This window comes from Archocentrus centrarchus, chromosome 7, assembly GCF_007364275.1.
Source record: "Archocentrus centrarchus isolate MPI-CPG fArcCen1 chromosome 7, fArcCen1, whole genome shotgun sequence".
NCBI lineage: Eukaryota > Metazoa > Chordata > Actinopteri > Cichliformes > Cichlidae > Archocentrus > Archocentrus centrarchus.
Genome location: NC_044352.1, coordinates 31471718 through 31489420, shown reverse-complemented (window position 1 = coordinate 31489420; position 17703 = coordinate 31471718). Strand labels below are relative to the sequence as shown.

The following is a 17703-nucleotide window of genomic DNA, read 5'->3' as shown; positions in this document are numbered from 1 at the left end:
TAATCTGAGTGTAGCAGTGACGACTGAAATAATCCAAAATAACCACTGACACGAGTTTAGGTACCACATCACTTCAGTTTAATTCTATTCTTCATTTTCTTCCATACAAAAACCTTTTCAAACAAACACGTTTCCTTTTTATGTCTCATATGCTGTCCTATAGCTGCATGTGAAAATATATTACTACATAATACAGAGATCAACAGATCACAATATATTATCGCTGTAATACAAGTAGTGTTTTTTTTTTTCCTACCAAACAAGGCGACACACTAAATGAATGCATAGTAAAAATAAAAGAAGTAATAAGTACAAAAATATAACTGGATAAAAAGCTTATTAATACAAGAGTGCTTCGTCTTTGGTTAAGTACATCTCTCTTTAGGCCACTGGCTTACGTGTGTGTGTGTTTGTATTTCTTTGTTAATATATATATGTGAATAACTTTCATACTGCCTGTGGTCATAACATGAAGCAGTGGGGGAAAAAAACATCAGAAACTTCACGGCAGCAGCGTGCTTTGATTCTATACGTCCTCCCACAGCTAGCTTTTTCCCCATTTCACATACAAGTCTTTAAAAGTGGACGTAACAATACCTTTAGCCCGCATATTTACCTGAACACCCTCAACACACACACACACACACACACACACCCCTCTCTAACACATACACTTGTTAAAGGCTTAAAGCCTCACATTTCTGTTTCCTTTCATTAGTTATTCCTCTCGCTTGCTCTGACTAGAAGTGTATGAGTGAGAAAAACAAACCAAAAAAAAAAAAAACATGATTGTCGACTCAGCAAGGTGTTACACTGGTTACAGGTGCTATTGAAGGCACGACTGTATATGGTGCTGTATATACATCTGAACATCTCGAGATACAGAAAGTAAATTACATCATCAGGGCTTTGGCCACTTTGTAACAAAGAAAGATGCAGATTTTGTATCAGTTCAAAATATTAACACCATTCATTTTTAAAGGAAATCGTTACGTTTGGTGAACTTCATTAGGCTTTGACAGCCCATAATAGTGCAAGCACGCATCCTCGTAACTGCTGTCATAAAGCTGCTTTCGTTTTACTGGACACTGGCAGGGCGGAGGTCATAAAACGGCTACTTAATCATTAAAACAGGGACCTCGATCACCAAGTAAGTTCTGATGGGCTTCAGCGAGCCTGTCAGTGATGAGTCTGGGTATCATGAAGCTTATCATCAGCTAACTCTGGGCTTCTCACCCAAAAGAAAGAGGAGAAACTCTAAATTATAAGCCTTTTACAATATCATCCAAACTATGACTTCAGTTCATGTTGTGTAATAACATGTATCTAATAATCAAGGCTACATGGCAAAAAGCAATATTTAGATGCTCCTGCAACATTTGATGGAGGCCTTTAAGACAATATAAGAGGAAACAGTGACACCCCCACTAACATAAAAATAATAATTTTGTTAGAACAATGGAATAAGATGCTGTTATAAAAGCCCTGATAATCTATTAATGCTCCATCATGAAACTGAGGTACCACAGACTGTACAAAAGAGAAGGGAGGGGCTTTAAACCTGCATTCTCTGTCATGGCCAGTAGGGGGCAACGAAGTCTTAGAGAAACTCACCCTACCTCTCACTTGATTTATGAGCTTGGTAAATATTTCCCTAATGGGTTTGTGATCTCAATTGGTAGTTTGTGTTCTTCTGCAACACAGCATGATGTTCATTTTGTAAATGATGGTGCCATTTAGAGTGAAACAGGTGACAAAGCAGGAATTTCTTATGACTGAGAAGTCGTTAGCTGATGGGCGTGGAGCATCCTCTGGTTTTCCTTGAGTTCTCCCCTCTTCTCCAATTAATGTCTATATGAGGCTTCAAAACAGTGGTCCTCAAACCTAAGGGTGAAGTCCATAGAGGGTATATGGAAGACAAACACCACCAGTGGTTTTGGACTCTGCACTGTGAAGCCTTGTTTGGCTGCTGCTGTTTTGTTGTGTTTTTAATCCAAAAGTGACATATTTGAGAAAGAAAAAGGTAAAAGTGAGCCAGCTTTGTGACAGTGCAAACCTAAAGCTGAGTAAAGCGAGGAATCTTACTTCATGACAGCAGCCCTTGATAGATGCTTGCTTGTTTTGTTGGAAAGCCATTTCCTCTGAAGCCTCCTCAAACGTGGAGTTGTAACACTGTACATCATGGCTTGTAAAAGAAACAAATATAAACAACCAGAAGGGATCTCAGACTGATTTTAAGTTGCCTTCAGACACCTAAAAAATTCCTCGTCACGAAGCCTCAGACTCAGAAAGCAAAGGCACCGGTCCAATAATGAACAATAATGGTCCTGGCGGTATGACTGCATATGCCGCCTGTGACTCTCCCTCGATGCTCTTTCCTCTCTTTGTCTCCCTCTATCGGCGCTGAGCCAGCATGACCTTGTTGATGAAGTTGACGATGGCAGAAGCGGGTTGGTCGGGGTCCAACTCAGCAAATAAGTGGCAGACGTTCTCCGCCGTGCAGCCGGGCTTCTTGGCTACAAAACCAAACACCCTGAGATGGGAAGGGCGGGGAATAAAAGAGAGAGGATGTGAAAAAGGGACGGGACAACAAAGAGAAGCAAACGCAGTTACACAATAATTCAGAGTTTGTCACCTTGGTAACAGCCTACAGGGTACACTACTATGTAGTAATCTAGGACAGCTCATAAATTCACAATTAAATCATAAGTTCAGAGGTTTGCTGGATGATTTTTGCCAAGGCTCACACGCAGTCGGATGCCATGCAGAGGCATACACACATCTATGCTTTCTCTCAGCCTTTAAAACACAAACGGAGCACTTACTTAACAGTTGTGTTGTCTGAGTTAGTCCACCTACAGCCAAGAGACAGAGACAGAGAGAGAGAGAGGACTCAGGCATACGCGCACACACAGGCAAAGCTGCCAGTCAAACTGATGCAGCCGCAGCCTCGGCCACAGCCAGCATGTTCATGTCTCTCGTGCACGCTCACACACACACACACACACATATTCATGGGCAATAATAGATGCACTCCTACTGATACAGACATTCATGCGAGGGCTCAAGGCAACAGATGCAAGGAATGATCACGGTGCAGTGAGTTCCTACAGACTGTACGTCAGCTGTGGTTCTAATTAAGGCTACAAGACCAATTATGTCTTGTGGGTTTCCCACCTCCGGTCCTTTGGGTCCATGCTGCTGAAGGTCACGCTGTTCACTGGGTAATGTCTCCTGAAGAAAACTCTGGAAGAAGAAAGACACAGACAGTTAAAGAAATGCTGAAATTAGTGTAAAGTATCCATCCATCCATCCATTTTCTGCCACTTATCCAGGGCTGGGTTGTGGAGGCAGCAGCCTAAGCAGAGAAGACCAGACCTCTCTCAACATCAGCCATCTCCGCCACCTCATCCAGGGGGACACTGAGGCATTCCCAGGCCAGCCGAGAGATACAATCTCCCCAGCGTTTCCTGGGTCTGCCCCAGGACCTCCTCCCAGTACAACATGCCTGGAACACCTCACCCAAGAGGCGGCCAGGAGGGCACCCTAGTCAGTGTAAAGTGGTTTTATAAAAAATATAAACCCACAGTTAATCTCTTACCTGCGTTGGTTGTCGGTCAGCGTGATACCCTGCGATGTCACCTTGAACTGGACGACTGTGGCGGCAGGACGCGGGTTACGACCTAGTGTGGCATCTGTTGCCTTGGCAATGGCCTGGGGGCCCGTCAGGGACTCTGTTTCCACAGAGTTCAGATAGAGGACGTTACAGGCTGAGGGAAGAAGGACAGACAGAGGTGAGCTTATTGATCATACACTGTATAAAAAAGTGTCTCCCTCTGCACGGTACTGTTCATACATAATGTGATTTAACACAGTGTGTTTTAGGAAGAGGGAAAGAGAGGAGTCACCTGCTCCTTGTTTCAGCAGGTCAGCAGCTGTGCTGATGTTACTGACTGGTTGAACCTCCTGCACCTCTCCGATGAGATCTGACAACATGGAGAGAAACTGAATAAGACTGCAAAATACTCAGTCACTTATTAATTCGAATAAGTATGAGCCTCTAAAAACTAAGGAGAGCCAACCTTTTTCAGGGATTTTAAGAGCGCAGGGCAAAGAGATGGGTGTGATAGAGTGCTGGTAGACTAGTGCAGACAGACTCCCTGTGGAAAACAGAATAAATCATTAGTAGATCCAAGATAACAAGGCGCACAATAATGCCCATTTCTAACACATGAATACTGTCCTTGAAATGGACATTATGAAACTCACCAAAGTAGGGTTCATTCTGACAGCCTTTAATCTTGACTCCTCGGGGGCTAGTTTCAATTAGAAAGTGTCTCACTAGCTGCTCCAGAGGGTCGCTCACTGTAAAAGCAGATTTATGAAAAGTTAAAAGGAACAAAGAAACTAAGCAGAGGGGAAAAATTGATTGAAATGAGACATCTACATGATGCACACAGTCATTTTTTACCTTTGTTGCTGTGGTTGCTCACATTGTGAGGAGGTGTAGCCACCTTCAGGGCCAGGCCATAGGCCCCCTGGAACGAGTTACTGTCCCTGATTAGGAATGTTCCTGGCTCCCTCTCCTTCAGAGCTGCGATTGCTATGTCCAAGCACAATGATATGTTAGGAATTTTACATCTGCAGGCATTCAAAGAATAATTTTTTTCTCAAGTTAGGCAAAAGAAAGGAACTAAAGCGCTTACCTTGCTCTCTAGAGATGCCAGGCTTATACCAAAACTTGGAACTGTCCTGCACAAACTTCACACTGACCCGATTCGCAGTCTCGGCCTCTACTCCGTCATTTTGACCAGCAGGGGGAGCTATTTCTCCCACCGTGGGAGAAAATGTGACGTGGTGCTGATGCTGCGTGGCAGTAGAGGGAGGAACATGGCCCACAGCTGGCTTCACCCCATCGCTGGGGGAACCGGACTGTCCGGGCGGATGGCGCTTCTCTGGCAAGGGTGGCTGGGGGTGAGGAAGGGGGATGGAGATGGTGGTGTAGTTAGAGTAGGAGGCTGGGTGGAGTTGTGACGTATGAGCAGAGTTGCAGTGCCTCTTGTTAATGTCCACAGCTGCACTGTGCTCCACGCTGGCTTGGTAGTGGTGATGCAGGGGTCCATGTTGCTGTGTGTGGTTTATGTGGTGGGGGTCCGACCCACTCAGCATCAACCTTCTACCCAGGGTGGCGAATCCGGGAACTGGTGGATCAGACACGGGGGAACCCTCCATGCTGCTGGGCCCAGGCTGTGGGGATGATGGTGCAGGAGAAGTTGTGGGGCTGGCAGTGCTGGTGTGTTTGGGGACCTCTGGGTGAGACTCCCTGGTCGGAGAGGATCCATTTACCTGTGCTACAGATGGTCCTGCACAGCTGGGAGCTTGGATTTGGCTCTGAGGCTGTGACACTTCCTGTGCCATGGCAGACGGTGGAACACCGGCTTCTGGAGGAGTGTGCGTCTGGAGCGTCAGAGGGCCAGGATGAGGGTGTGCATCTGGTATAGGTGGAGAATGAACAGGAGAAGAGGGAGTCTGGCAGTGTGTTTGCTTTGATGTAGGTGGTGTCAGAGAGTCACAAGCTGAGGGCAGATCGGAGCTACAATGCTGCTGCTGATTGGTGGATTCTGTTTGTTTGGGTGTGGCTGTGTGTGACTGCGTGTCTTTGGTGAGCGGCTCCAGGGGCTCTGTGCTGCTTCTCTGGCTTTCCGGAGATTCCTGGACGATATTGTTAGTACAGCAGTGCCCATCCTGAGGCTGGGGAGCCTCGTAGTCATTGATGATGTCTGTGGTCCGAATGTTGTACTCCCTCCTTCCCGGACTGGGGCTTAAATGGATACATGTGAGTATTACTATCAGAGACCAGCAGTTTCTTCACTGTGAGTTAATATCAGAGTGAAATCTAGATAAAAACCTGAAGGTTTATACAGTACGTGTAAATGAATCAACAAATGCAAACCCAATTCCAAAAAAGTTGGGGAGTATGTACAACATGTAAATAAAAACAGAATGCAATGATTTGTAGATCTCCTAAACCTATATTTTAATCACAACAGAACATAGGAAACATATCAAATATTTAAACTGAGGAAATGGAACATTTTAGGAAATATCATTTTGAATTTGATCAGCATGTCTCAAAATAGTTGTATTTACCACTGTGTAGCATCCCCTCTTCTTTTAACAACAGTCCTTAAACACCTGGGAACTGATGAGAGCAGCTGCTGGATGTCTGGGAGAGGAATGTTGAAGAACAAGAAGGAATGCTGCTTTAAAACCTGTATATACCTTTCAGCATTGATGGCGCCGTTCCAGATGTGCAAGCTACAACAAATGCACCCCAGTGATGATAACAAACAAGCCGGATGATCCCTCTTCTCTTTAGTCCAGAGGAAGTGGCGTCCATGTTTTCCAAAAAGAAGTTCCCATTTTAATTTGTCTGACCTCAGAACAGTTTTCTACTTTGCCTCAGTCCATCTTAAACAAGCTCTCGTTCACATCACGGCTTCTTCTTTGCACGATGAAGCTTTAGCCTGCATCTGAGGATGGCATGGTGGACTGTGTTCACACACAGTGATTTCTGGAAAGTGTTCCTGAGCCCATGCAGTGATTTCCAGGACAGAAACACACCTGTTTTTAATGTAGTGCAGCCTGAGAGCCTGAAGATCAGCATCCGATATGGAGTTCTGGCCTTGTCCCCTGTGCACACAGATTTCTCCAGATTCTTGGAATCTTTTGATGATATTTTGTACAGGAAATTGGTGAGATATTCAAAGTCTTCACAATTTTGCATTGAGGAACATTCTTCTGAACACAGTTTCTTTTTTTTTTTTTGCAGATTAGTGAACGTCTGCCCATCTTTACCTCTCCTCAGTTCCCAGATGGACTGCTGTTAAATGAAGAGGGGATACTACAGAGTGATAAACATGGTCTGTCCCAACTTCCAATCAGTTTATGAGCCTTGTAAATCACTGTATTCTGTTTTTATTTATATTTTACACAGCATCGCAGTTTGTTCGGAATTGGGGTTGTATAATCAGACATCTACTTGGTGGTCTGGCTTGTGCTGTGATCAGAATTCAATTAAATTCTATTACATTTCCATTAATTTTTAAACTATATAGTATCAGTTCATCTCAGGCACTTTAGATTTCAAGGTAAATACACTGTGATATTAGACAAGCTGCAAGTTACTCTGCAACCCCACCCACCCCACCTCTTTATAAATATAAATTAGAACAGGCAGAAATAATTTTTTGACTACAGTGTACTAATAACTTTATTTATGATTCACTGTCACAGTTACATGTTTATTTCCACCCTGGTTGTGAGAAAAAGTCCAACCAACACTACCACGGTTGGGTAAGAGTGGGATACCTTTCCTGTGTGTGTACAGGACTGCTGGTGTGGACAGGAGTGGGTGATCCAGACATGTCAGAGGGCGTGGAGCACGCGGCATGGCCGTCTCTGTGGACTCTCTTAAAGGAACCATGGGTAATGTGATCCCTCCAGCCCACACTTTCACCAGAACTACGGAGACCATCTGACAGAGGAGGGGAACAATGAAGCATTTTACAGGAAGTTACCTCAGTAAACAGTATCAGCTGTTACATAGTTAATATGTCCCCAGCTGATTCTTATGTAAGCACCCTGTAAAAAACTCAAGAAGCAGCTTGAGAATAATGTTAAAGGCATGTGTCGAGTCAAAAACAAATTTTCAGTGCATGCTGTTGCTCATTAGAGATAATTTATTTTCACATTACTGAGTGCGTGTGTGTTTTAACGTGACTCACCAGTGTGTGAGTCAGAGCTGCATGACTGCTGTGAGTCTGGATGGTGATGATGGTGGTTGTGGTTGTGCTCTGCTGGTCCACTGCTGTGGCTGCAGTGCCCCATCATAGAGGAAGCAGGAGGCAGCGGTGACGTGGACTCTGACTGGTAGCCTGAGGCGTAGCCCCTGCTTTCAGATGGCGAGGGTTGGTAAGGTGAGCAGGGGCACAGCTGACGTGGTGTCTGATAACCACTGCTGCTGCTGCTGTACTTCATGTCCAGGTGGGAATGAGCGTGGGACCTTGATGCCTCTGGGTAAGCTGGGTGACCTGATGGCAAGGGGTCAAAGGTGAAGGCTGGAAGATCGTGGCCCTGTGGACCGTAGGAGGCTACGGTGGCTCTCCTGTGCCAGTATTCCGCCTCTCTGTCCCTCTCCCACTGCAGCTCCACCTCCCTGTCTCGCTCCCACTGAAGGGACAGCTCTCTGCCTCGTCTCAGCCCCGGATCCCTCTCCCAGTGGAGCTCTGACCCCCTGGGTAATTCTGTCTCCCTAGCTCTCCTAAGCCCCACCTCCCTTTGATGAAGCTCCGCCTCTCTGTCCCAATGGAAGCTGTCGCCACGGTCCAACCTCAGGCTGTGATAGGCCGCTGAGTCCTCTCTCCTGATGCTGCAGTCCCTGCAAGGGCAGCCAGGAGGTGGCAGACCATCCATTAGCATTATATCATGATAAGTAGGGCTGGTGGAGGGTTTCTGGTGTGGGTGGGGATGGTGGTGGCTGTGAGGTGGAGGAGGGTGGTGGTAGGGTGTGTACTCATCTTCCCGACAGCAGAGGCGACCTGGGGCAGACATAGGGTGGTGATGGGGGTGGCTGTGAGAATGAGGGGTAAGGTCTGCTGATGGGTAAGGACAGATATGATGTGATGACGGAGCCTCTGAGCAGGAGCGGTGCAGGTAGTGTGGTGGGCCACTCTGACGGTCCCACACTAGATCTGGAGGTGGGAGGGACTGGTGGGAGTGGGGGCTATAGTGTTGGCACAGATCCATGTGTGATGGTGGAGCAGCTGGGTTGGGGCTTGCTGAAGGAGGAGCCCCGTGATGGCCGTTGGTCCCGGGAGCCCGATCGAGGCAATAGCCATTAGGCATGAGGAGGGTGCGGTCACATCCTGGCTCAGCACAGCGCTGTGACCGGTAACCATCCCGGCAGGAACATGACCTGCTGAGCCTCAGCGTCCCAGTTCTCTCGGATTGAATAGAATCTCCATCATCCAAAATAGCAGTCTCTCTCTCTCCATCTCGGTTTCCTTCGATGCCTCCAAGAAGGCGCTCGAGCTCCTCCCTTTCCTGTCTGGTGGGAGGTGGTGGACGAATGGGCTCCTCCTGGTGGTCTGGATGGACAGAAGACTGGTTCAAATGGAAAGAATGCGCTGAGAGGGCGGAGTCAGAACCTTGGGTGATATGGTGATCAGGCCTATCTTCTGCAACAACCCCCCCTGCGATGCTGCCATTGGTTGAGGTGAGAGAACCAGAGCCAGGACCTCGCCGCTTCTTTATCTGAGCGTAGAGGCTACCATCTAGAGGACCTCTTGTGTGGGCAATATCTACGACACAAGGACAGATAGATAAATTCAGTTTTTAATCGCTATAAAAAGGCCTCTGTAAAGCTAGGGCATCTTATTATTCATCCCTGATTGAAGAAAATAAGAACAACCCCAGGTTTTGTTTGAGCACTGTAGCCAGGCTGACAGTCAGAGCTCCGTTGAGCCTACTATTCCTTTAACTTTGACTAGTAATGACTGATTTTTTTTCACAAATAACATTTTAACAATTAGACAAAAAATTATTCATAACATCTTCATGTACAGCTACTTTCAATAGTACTGTTATTTGTTTAGACTCTCTCTCTCCAATTGATCTTTCGGAGTTAACTTCAATAGTTGCTTCCTCCAAACCATCAACGTGTCAACTAAATCCCATTAATGCTTTGATCTTAAATATGATTAATCTACTGTTGCTACTTGGCTATGTACCACAGACCTTCAAGGTGGCTGTAATTAAACCTCTACTTAAAAAGCCATCACTTGACCCAGCTGTCTTAGCTAATTATAGGCCAATCTCCAACCTTCCTTTTCTCTCAAAGATTCTTGAAAGAGTAGTTGTAAAACAGCTAACTGATCATCTGCAGAGGAACGGTTTATTTGAAGAGTTTCAGTCAGGTTTCAGAATTCATCACAGTACAGAAACAGCATTAGTGAAGGTTACAAATGATCTTCTTAGAGCCTCTGACAGTGGACTCATCTCTGTTCTTGTCCTGTTGGACCTCAGTGCAGCTTTTGTCGACCATAACATTTTATTACAGAGATTAGAGCTTGCTACAGGTATTAAAGGTACTGCACTGCAGTGGTTTGAATCATATTTATCTCATAGACTCCAATTTGTTCATGTAAATGGGGAGTCTTCTTCACACACTAAGGTTAATTATGGAGTTCCACAGGGTTCTGTGCTAGGACCAATTTTATTTACACTATACATGCTTCCCTTAGGCAGTATTATTAGAAGGCATAACAGCAATGGACATGATACCCATCTTTATCTATCCATGAAGCCAGATGACACACATCAATTAGTTAAACTGCAGGAATGTCTTAAAGACATAAAGGCCTGGATGACCTCTAATTTCCTACTTCTAAATTGAGATAAAACTAAAGTTACTGTACTCAGCTCCAAAAATCTTAGAAACATGGTGTCTAACCAGATTCTTACTCTGGATGGCATTACTTTGGCCTCGAGTAACACTGTGAGAAATCTTGGACTCATTTTTGATCCGGATATGTCCTTCAATGCACATAATAAAAAAACATGCCGGACTGCTATCTTGCATTTGCGCAATATTTCTAAAATCAGAAACATCCTGTCTCAGAGTGATGCTGAAAAGCTAATTCATTCATTTATTATTTCTAGGCTGGAATATTGTCATTTATTATTATCAGGTTGTCCTAAAAGCTCCCTGAAAATCTTCCAGCTGATCCAAAATGCTGCAGCTAGAGTACTGACAGGGACTAGAAAGAGAGAGCAGATTTCTCCCATATTGGTTTCATTGGCTCTGTCAAATCCACAATCAAATTTAAAATCCTTCTTCTTACATATAAGGTCATGAATAATCAGGCCCCATCTTATCTTAAAGACCTCATAGAACCATATTGCCTTAATAGAGCACTTTTTTAAGTAGAATGGGAAGCAGAGCTTTCAGCTTTCAAGCCCTCTTTTGGATTTGGGAGACAGACGCCCTCTCTACTTTTAAGATTAGGCTTAAAACTCTCCTTTTTTGATCAAGCTTATAGTTAGGACTGGATCAGGTGACCCTGAACCCTCCCTTAGCTAAGCTACAATAGGCCTAGGCTGCTGGGGGTTCCCACAATGCACTGTGTTTCTTTTTCACTGACCTCTTTTCACTCTCCATATGTTTATACAGAATCATTAGTCATTATTAATCTCTGGCTCTGTTTTACAGAGTTTCTTTTGTCCTGTCTCTCCCCTCAGCCCCAGCCAGTTGCGGTAGATGACCCCCCCCTCCCTGAGCCTGGTTCTGCTGGAAGCTTCTTCCTGTTAAAAGGGAGTTTTTCCTTCCCACTGTCACCAAGTGCTTGCTCATAGAGGGTCATCTGATTGTTGGGGTTTTCTCTGTACTATTGTACTATTTAGGGTCTTTACCTTACAACATAAAGTGCCTTGAGACAGCTGTTTTTTGAGGGTATTTTTGGTGCTATATAAATAAAATTGAACTGAATTGAATTAATCTCACAGTAAACATCCCTTTGGAATTTTAGCAGACTTGTGTCTATTTGAACTCTATACCATCTTAATGGCCAGCGCCATGAGGGCTGGTGTTTAAGGCTTTTATTTCTCCACCATGGTGACTATGAAGACAGTTACCTTCCAGGCTATCCTGGTATCGCTGGTTAAAATTCTCATAGGAATCCCAGCGAACCACAGGGTCAGCGGTGTTGTAGTCGACTGTGACAGCCGGGTCGTTCTTGTGGTACTCACGGCCTGAGAAGACAAATATTACCATGTATTTCTGCTCCAAAGTGATTTTAATAAATAACTATTTATGAATTACTAGTTAATGAATGAATTAACATAATCATTAACAATAACTTAAAATATATATATATATATATATATATATATATATATATATATATATATATATATATATATATATATATATATATATATATATATATATATATATATAAACACACATACATACACACACACAAAATATCAATACAAATTAACTTCTGGTTAATGGAGAAAGTGATTACCAGTTAAAAATGTCCCTTGAATACACATTCAGAATTTGTTTGGAGAATATTTAATCCTGTTCATTTGATTAATTTTGTATGTTTTCTGGATGTTTTCTTCCCTTTAGACTACTTGCCAGGAATGTTGTGCATTGCTCCCCTCACAGAACAAACACACTGAACTAACCTTTGATCCGCTCTGGTCCGGAGGAGAAGACAAACTCCACTGTGGCATCAGATGGAAAACGCTCATCTGGGGAGAAGAAAAATGAAACATGCTCAACAAAACTGAGAGATATTCCCCGAGATCAGGATAAATATTTTAGCTTCTTGCATAAAAATATACCCACGAAGGGTCTGAATTCTCTACGCTACAGTCTACAGATATCAATGTAATCTCCACATGAAATCCACATTCATGAAAGCATACTGGTGCTTTTGAGCCTCTGAGGAAACAAACTATTGCGCCAGGATATAAAATACACTAATATGTTCCACAGATGTGTTTGGAGTTGTATGAACCCACAATCATGCATTTATGTGTGCTTAGTGTGCTTCTTACTTTAAGAACATGCTTCTACACATTTCAGGGAACTAGATGAGGAAATGAAGTAATGAGCATATTCACTATGGACTTAAGCAGCAGATAAGCACTTATTAGATATCATTTACTCTCTCTGTGGGATATTTAAACACATTTACTGCACAGCACAGCTCATGCTCACTACCCTCTCCTCCAGGGAGCTGCTATTATGTCCTCGATGGGGATTAAGCTACAACTATTGCGGGATTTATTTAACCATGATATTAAGAGGCCAAACCGCTGTGAATATATTCCCACAACTCCAATTCAAAGAGCTGCTATTATGTCACTTAGTTGTAAGTGGTGATTATCCAACCACCATTAACAAATAATGCCAGAATTTAAAAGTATCCAGAAGCAGAGAGGCAAAATCGAGCATTTAAGGAGCAATATTATTTGTTCTTGTACAGTTAAAGTGAGACTATTTTTTTACAACTCCAATTCTAAAAAAGGTGGGATACTGTGCAATGATTTGCAAATCTCATAAAGCCCACATTTTATTCACAACAGAACACAGAAAATATGCTTAAAAACTGAGAAAATGTGATATTTTAAGAGAAATATTAGCTCATTTTTGACGCTTATAGCAGCGACACATCTCAAAAAGGGGGAACAAGGACAACAAAAGGCTGGAAAAATAAGTGGTACTAAAAAGAAACAGCTGGAAGGAACATTTTACAGCAAATTAGGTTAATGGTTAATGGAACATTTTTAGAATAATGTTTCTCAACATAAAATTGTAAATTCTTTGGATATCTCATCATCTACAGTACGTGATATCAAAAGATTGTGATTCTGCATCAGCACCTGTGGAACTGGCAGCCTGTACATATAGAAAGGCAGCATCAGTGCTGAAAGGTATATACAGATTTTAGAGCAACACACCTTCTTATTTAGATGTTTTTCAGGAAAGGCCTTGCATATTTCAGCAAGACAAAGCTAAACCGCACACTCAATCCATTACAACAGCATGGCTTCATAGTACAAGAGTCTGGATGTTGTTGAACTGTCCTGCCTCCAGTCCAGATGTTTCACCAGTTCAAAGAAATTTGGCACATTATGGAAAAAAACACAAGTCCCAGGACTGCTGAGCAGCTAGAATCCTGTATCAGACAAGATACAGGAAGTCCAGCAGCTGCTCTCCTCAATCCTCAGTGCTTACAGATTTTTTAAGACGTGTTCCTGCCAGCCAATTAAAATGAACTTTTTTTTTCTTAAAATGGTACATTTTTATATTTAAACAAATTTGCAAATCATTGCATTCAGTTTTTATTTATTGGGGTTGTAAAATATGACAAAATCAAGAATGTTTGTTTGATTCAATATTTGGTATCTGTCTGGTTCTTGTGTAGCAGGACTCCTTTAATTTTTATCAAATGAATGCAAAACCAACAAGCACCACAAAATAACACACAAAATGTAAATTTATATACACAAATATGAATACTGTGTAGAAGATCAAAAAATGTTTTCCTCCATCACACTACCAGTACTGCCAAATCATCACCTCTTTCCCCATCGATTACCTAAACTCGTGTTAAAATCAAGGCTTGCAGGCCAAATCTAGCCCAGTGCAAATGTTAACCCAGTCCATATGTGGTTGTGGTCCGCACATCAATGCATCCCATGCACATGCCAAACTAAACACATGGGCACCTGCATGCTGACAAGCTACCAAACACAAAATGCAACAAAAATCTGCAGCTGAGGGCCTACAGTGAAGCTCAGTGTGACGCACCAGTACACGCTTCATCCAGCTCCCCTTTGCCAAACCACAGCTGGGATCCGTGGATGGTGCAGGTGTGGAACTGCAGTCTGAACACGGTGTCTCTGTCAGCACTTTGGGCTCTCCTGTGGTAGCATTTGACCTGCAGAGGGCAGCAGAGAGCGAGGGAAAGAGATACTGAATGAATAGTGGGATAATGACAGCTCGGTGCAGTAAATGAAGGGGTTTGTGTTCCCAGATGAGTGACACCTACAACTTTGGAAATGGCTGAGTGCACAAAACAAATTATGATTCCTTGTTAACAAAGTGACAAGAAAACCTTTCCAGACCAAAATGCATATTTCAGGGATGAGACACAATAACACGGTCGTTCAGTGTTTGTTGAGGATAAATGAAGTCATCAAGTCATGATTCTACCCCCACTCATATCTGGGGTCTTCTGCTTGGCATTTCCTTCCAATATGACTCACCATGATGTCACCCTTCAGCAACAGTGCTGGTTCGATAGTCACACACAGCCTTCTGCCTCCAGTGCCTTGAAGGTCGCTGCAGACAGCAAAGGGTACACAAACAAGCCTGTTACACAGCTACAGAAAGCATGGGATGTAAGGAATGTGAAAGACTGATTGTGGTAGCATAAATAAACAACAAGACCATGTTTTCCCTCAACACTTTTAAACCTGGAAAGCCCTGAGGTAAAAAAATGAAAACACGAGATAGGAGCTGGACTAAAGAAGAAGAAAAGCATCCTTTGTGCAGACTCCTTCAGTCCTGTCTCTTTAATTATTCTGTGACGACGCTGAAACCTCAGCTCATGAAAGAAAACACCCCAGAGCCAACAAATTCATCCCCCTTATCTGGGCTATCAGTTGGCCTTGTGACAGAAAGGTAGACTCACTATATGCCTGAAGTGTAGACCAACTGCATGGACTGGTAGATTTTCAAGAAGGGGTAGTAACCTAGAAGAAACAGAGAGAACTTTAGATTTGAGAAGCACCATCAACACAAAGACAAGAATGTGCTGACTGACTCCTTGTGGACTTGATGATCAGATTAACGTGTGTGGGTAGAGGGTGAATGTGACCATGCATGTCATCTGCATTCAATAACACTGTCACAGCATCCAGCCAAGTAAAACACTGAACCACATGCACATTTTATCTATATAAGGAGGCAGAGTGAGAATGGACTGGAGATGATCAGACAGCAGATTAGATAACAGAGGGTACATCTCAAGTCTGTTCACCACTTGCACTGAAAGTGCTGACAAGACAGGCTGCATCCTCGCAGGGTGAAAAATGAAGCCAATCCTGAACTGCAGTTCCTCTAATGGCCACTTGAGGCTGTCTCAAAAAGCGACTTGATCCCCATAGACTTCCATGTTAAAATGCCTAAAATGCCCAACTTTGGCCATAAAATTAATATAATTAAAGCAACAATTTTTGTCTTGTCAGCTCATTTCATAACAAATATACATGGCATAGTTTATAATAATCCATCTGGATTTTGTTTAGGCTTCAACTCTGCTTGTTGAAGTCACTGAACCGGACCTCTCGGCCATGTTTGTTCTGTTGGTGCCTTTTGAAGCACTTTAATGGATTTATCTGATAAATAACATGTTTTTGTGTGTGGTACAGTCCATCCAAGAAGTTTGCAGTTCAGTTTTGGTGACTGATTTGTCTCTGACTTAGCAATAAATATCAGGTAACCTGCCAGAGTTAGCTGATAACTTAGGACTCTGTCTTCTTGTCCAAATAAAAAAATTTATAGTGGTGGCTAAAATGTTAAAACTGAAGCTTCAAAATGCAGAGTCTAAAACCCCACATTTAGAGTGAAAGAGAGATTTGGGAGACACTTCTGTGCAAGGTTAAAAACAGGCAGATTTGTGGTGATTTGGCCAAAAAGTCAACAAACACACCTCCTTCACCCTGGAAGTTGGGGAGTGATGGGATGAGTACTTGGTGGAGGAAGAGAGGGCTGCTGTTCATCTTGATCGCCCCAGACAGAAGGCCCCCAAAGTAATAGATATACCTGAAAGATGAAGAGGAAGTTTGAAGGATTTTTATGGAAAAATAACATTTTCTGAAGGCAAATGATAAATGTAAACAGCCCCTGAGCAATGAGAGCCAGGTAAGAAGGAAGCAACAAATATCTAATACCGAGACTATGAACTCCTTTTCCATTTACCATCTATCTTCTTGTCCCTAAACACAGATGGAAGTGATTCAGTGTTCCTGAATTAGTTGTCATTTTCTGGAGCTATTGTTTGTCCTTTAATCGTAGTATGATGCGGTTTTTAACAGTCTGTAAGTGTGAAACTGCACACAGAGGAGCCCAAGAGTTTAACTCAGTGGTTCTCCAAATACGTGAGTGGGCAACCAGGTGAAAAATATGAAGGGAAACTCATCTGATTAGATATAATTTTGTAGGGAAAATAAGCAAGAGTTAGCTAATGCTATTGTGTTAACCTTTATTTAATCAAATTGAAGTTGAACCCTTTTGTACTGTTAAAAATACAAATGTTAGGGAGTGTTTTTTTTTTTTTCATCTTCTGAAGGAAGGCATGCCACTTGATTTAACCACCTTAAATCAAGTTATAGCCTGTGTCTGGACAGTTTGGTGATTATAAGCATGATAGAACTAGGCTGCCTGTTTCCTCGTGTTCAGGCCTTCCTGTCACGGAGCTGTGCACCCTAACCAACCTCTGGCTCTAGATTCCCTTTTTTTGTTAATTACATATAAACACTGGTTAGAAAATGCATCACCTTTTTATTAAATGCTCACTTCCAAATGTCTAATTTTGGTAGGGTAGCTCTGAATGAGTCAGACTTTAAAAAATGTCTTATTTTTCTTATACTGAACGGCCCTTCATGCAGCCCCTGAATTCTTCCTGTGTCAAACAAGGCCTTTAAGTGCCCATATCTTTAAAACCTCCCTCCCTACAATCCCACTTTCTTCTAAATGGCCATATGGTCTCCTGAAGGGCTGCACCCAGTGCCTGTGAGCTACACTGCCTGTATTGTGGGTGGGTGTGCTGTGCCTGCTGCAGATGACTCAGTATTTAGAGCAATCTTTGTGCACAGGGATTCATTTTACACAGAATTACCTCAATATTTTGGCGTGTGAATATTATAAACATCCAACATTTTAAAATTAGATATTTGGCAGAAAAAGAGGAAAAGCAAATTAACATTCTAACTTTTCCTTGTCAAAGAGAAAGATAATGGAAAGAACTACTTTTTAAAATACTTCTCATACTAGAAAAAGCACATTATTAACAATATCTCTGCTGTTCAATTGAAATGCCCAAAATCTGACAGGGAGCC

The 17703-nt window shown here is 43.0% G+C and overlaps 1 protein-coding gene across 3 annotated transcripts in view; it reads right to left on the bottom strand.

The window, feature by feature from the left end:
• Positions 1–55: 55 nt before the first annotated feature.
• Positions 56–17703, bottom strand: part of tns2a (tensin 2a) — a 56565-nt gene continuing 38917 nt past the window's right edge. For 2 of the 3 annotated variants that reach the window (XM_030732737.1, XM_030732739.1), the window contains exons 12-28: positions 16296–16408; positions 15276–15336; positions 14848–14923; positions 14390–14519; positions 12256–12321; positions 11695–11811; positions 7788–9362; positions 7372–7537; positions 4707–5821; positions 4472–4603; positions 4270–4365; positions 4083–4160; positions 3909–3986; positions 3602–3770; positions 3178–3246; positions 2826–2855; positions 56–2533 (exon numbers count right to left, since the gene is read on the bottom strand). In XM_030732737.1, coding sequence (XP_030588597.1) covers positions 2395–2533; positions 2826–2855; positions 3178–3246; positions 3602–3770; positions 3909–3986; positions 4083–4160; positions 4270–4365; positions 4472–4603; positions 4707–5821; positions 7372–7537; positions 7788–9362; positions 11695–11811; positions 12256–12321; positions 14390–14519; positions 14848–14923; positions 15276–15336; positions 16296–16408 — 4210 coding nt within the window. In that variant the 3' untranslated portion in view covers positions 56–2394. The remainder of the gene's footprint in view (positions 2534–2825; positions 2856–3177; positions 3247–3601; positions 3771–3908; positions 3987–4082; positions 4161–4269; positions 4366–4471; positions 4604–4706; positions 5822–7371; positions 7538–7787; positions 9363–11694; positions 11812–12255; positions 12322–14389; positions 14520–14847; positions 14924–15275; positions 15337–16295; positions 16409–17703) is intronic. The other variant, XM_030732738.1, reaches the window with a different exon arrangement.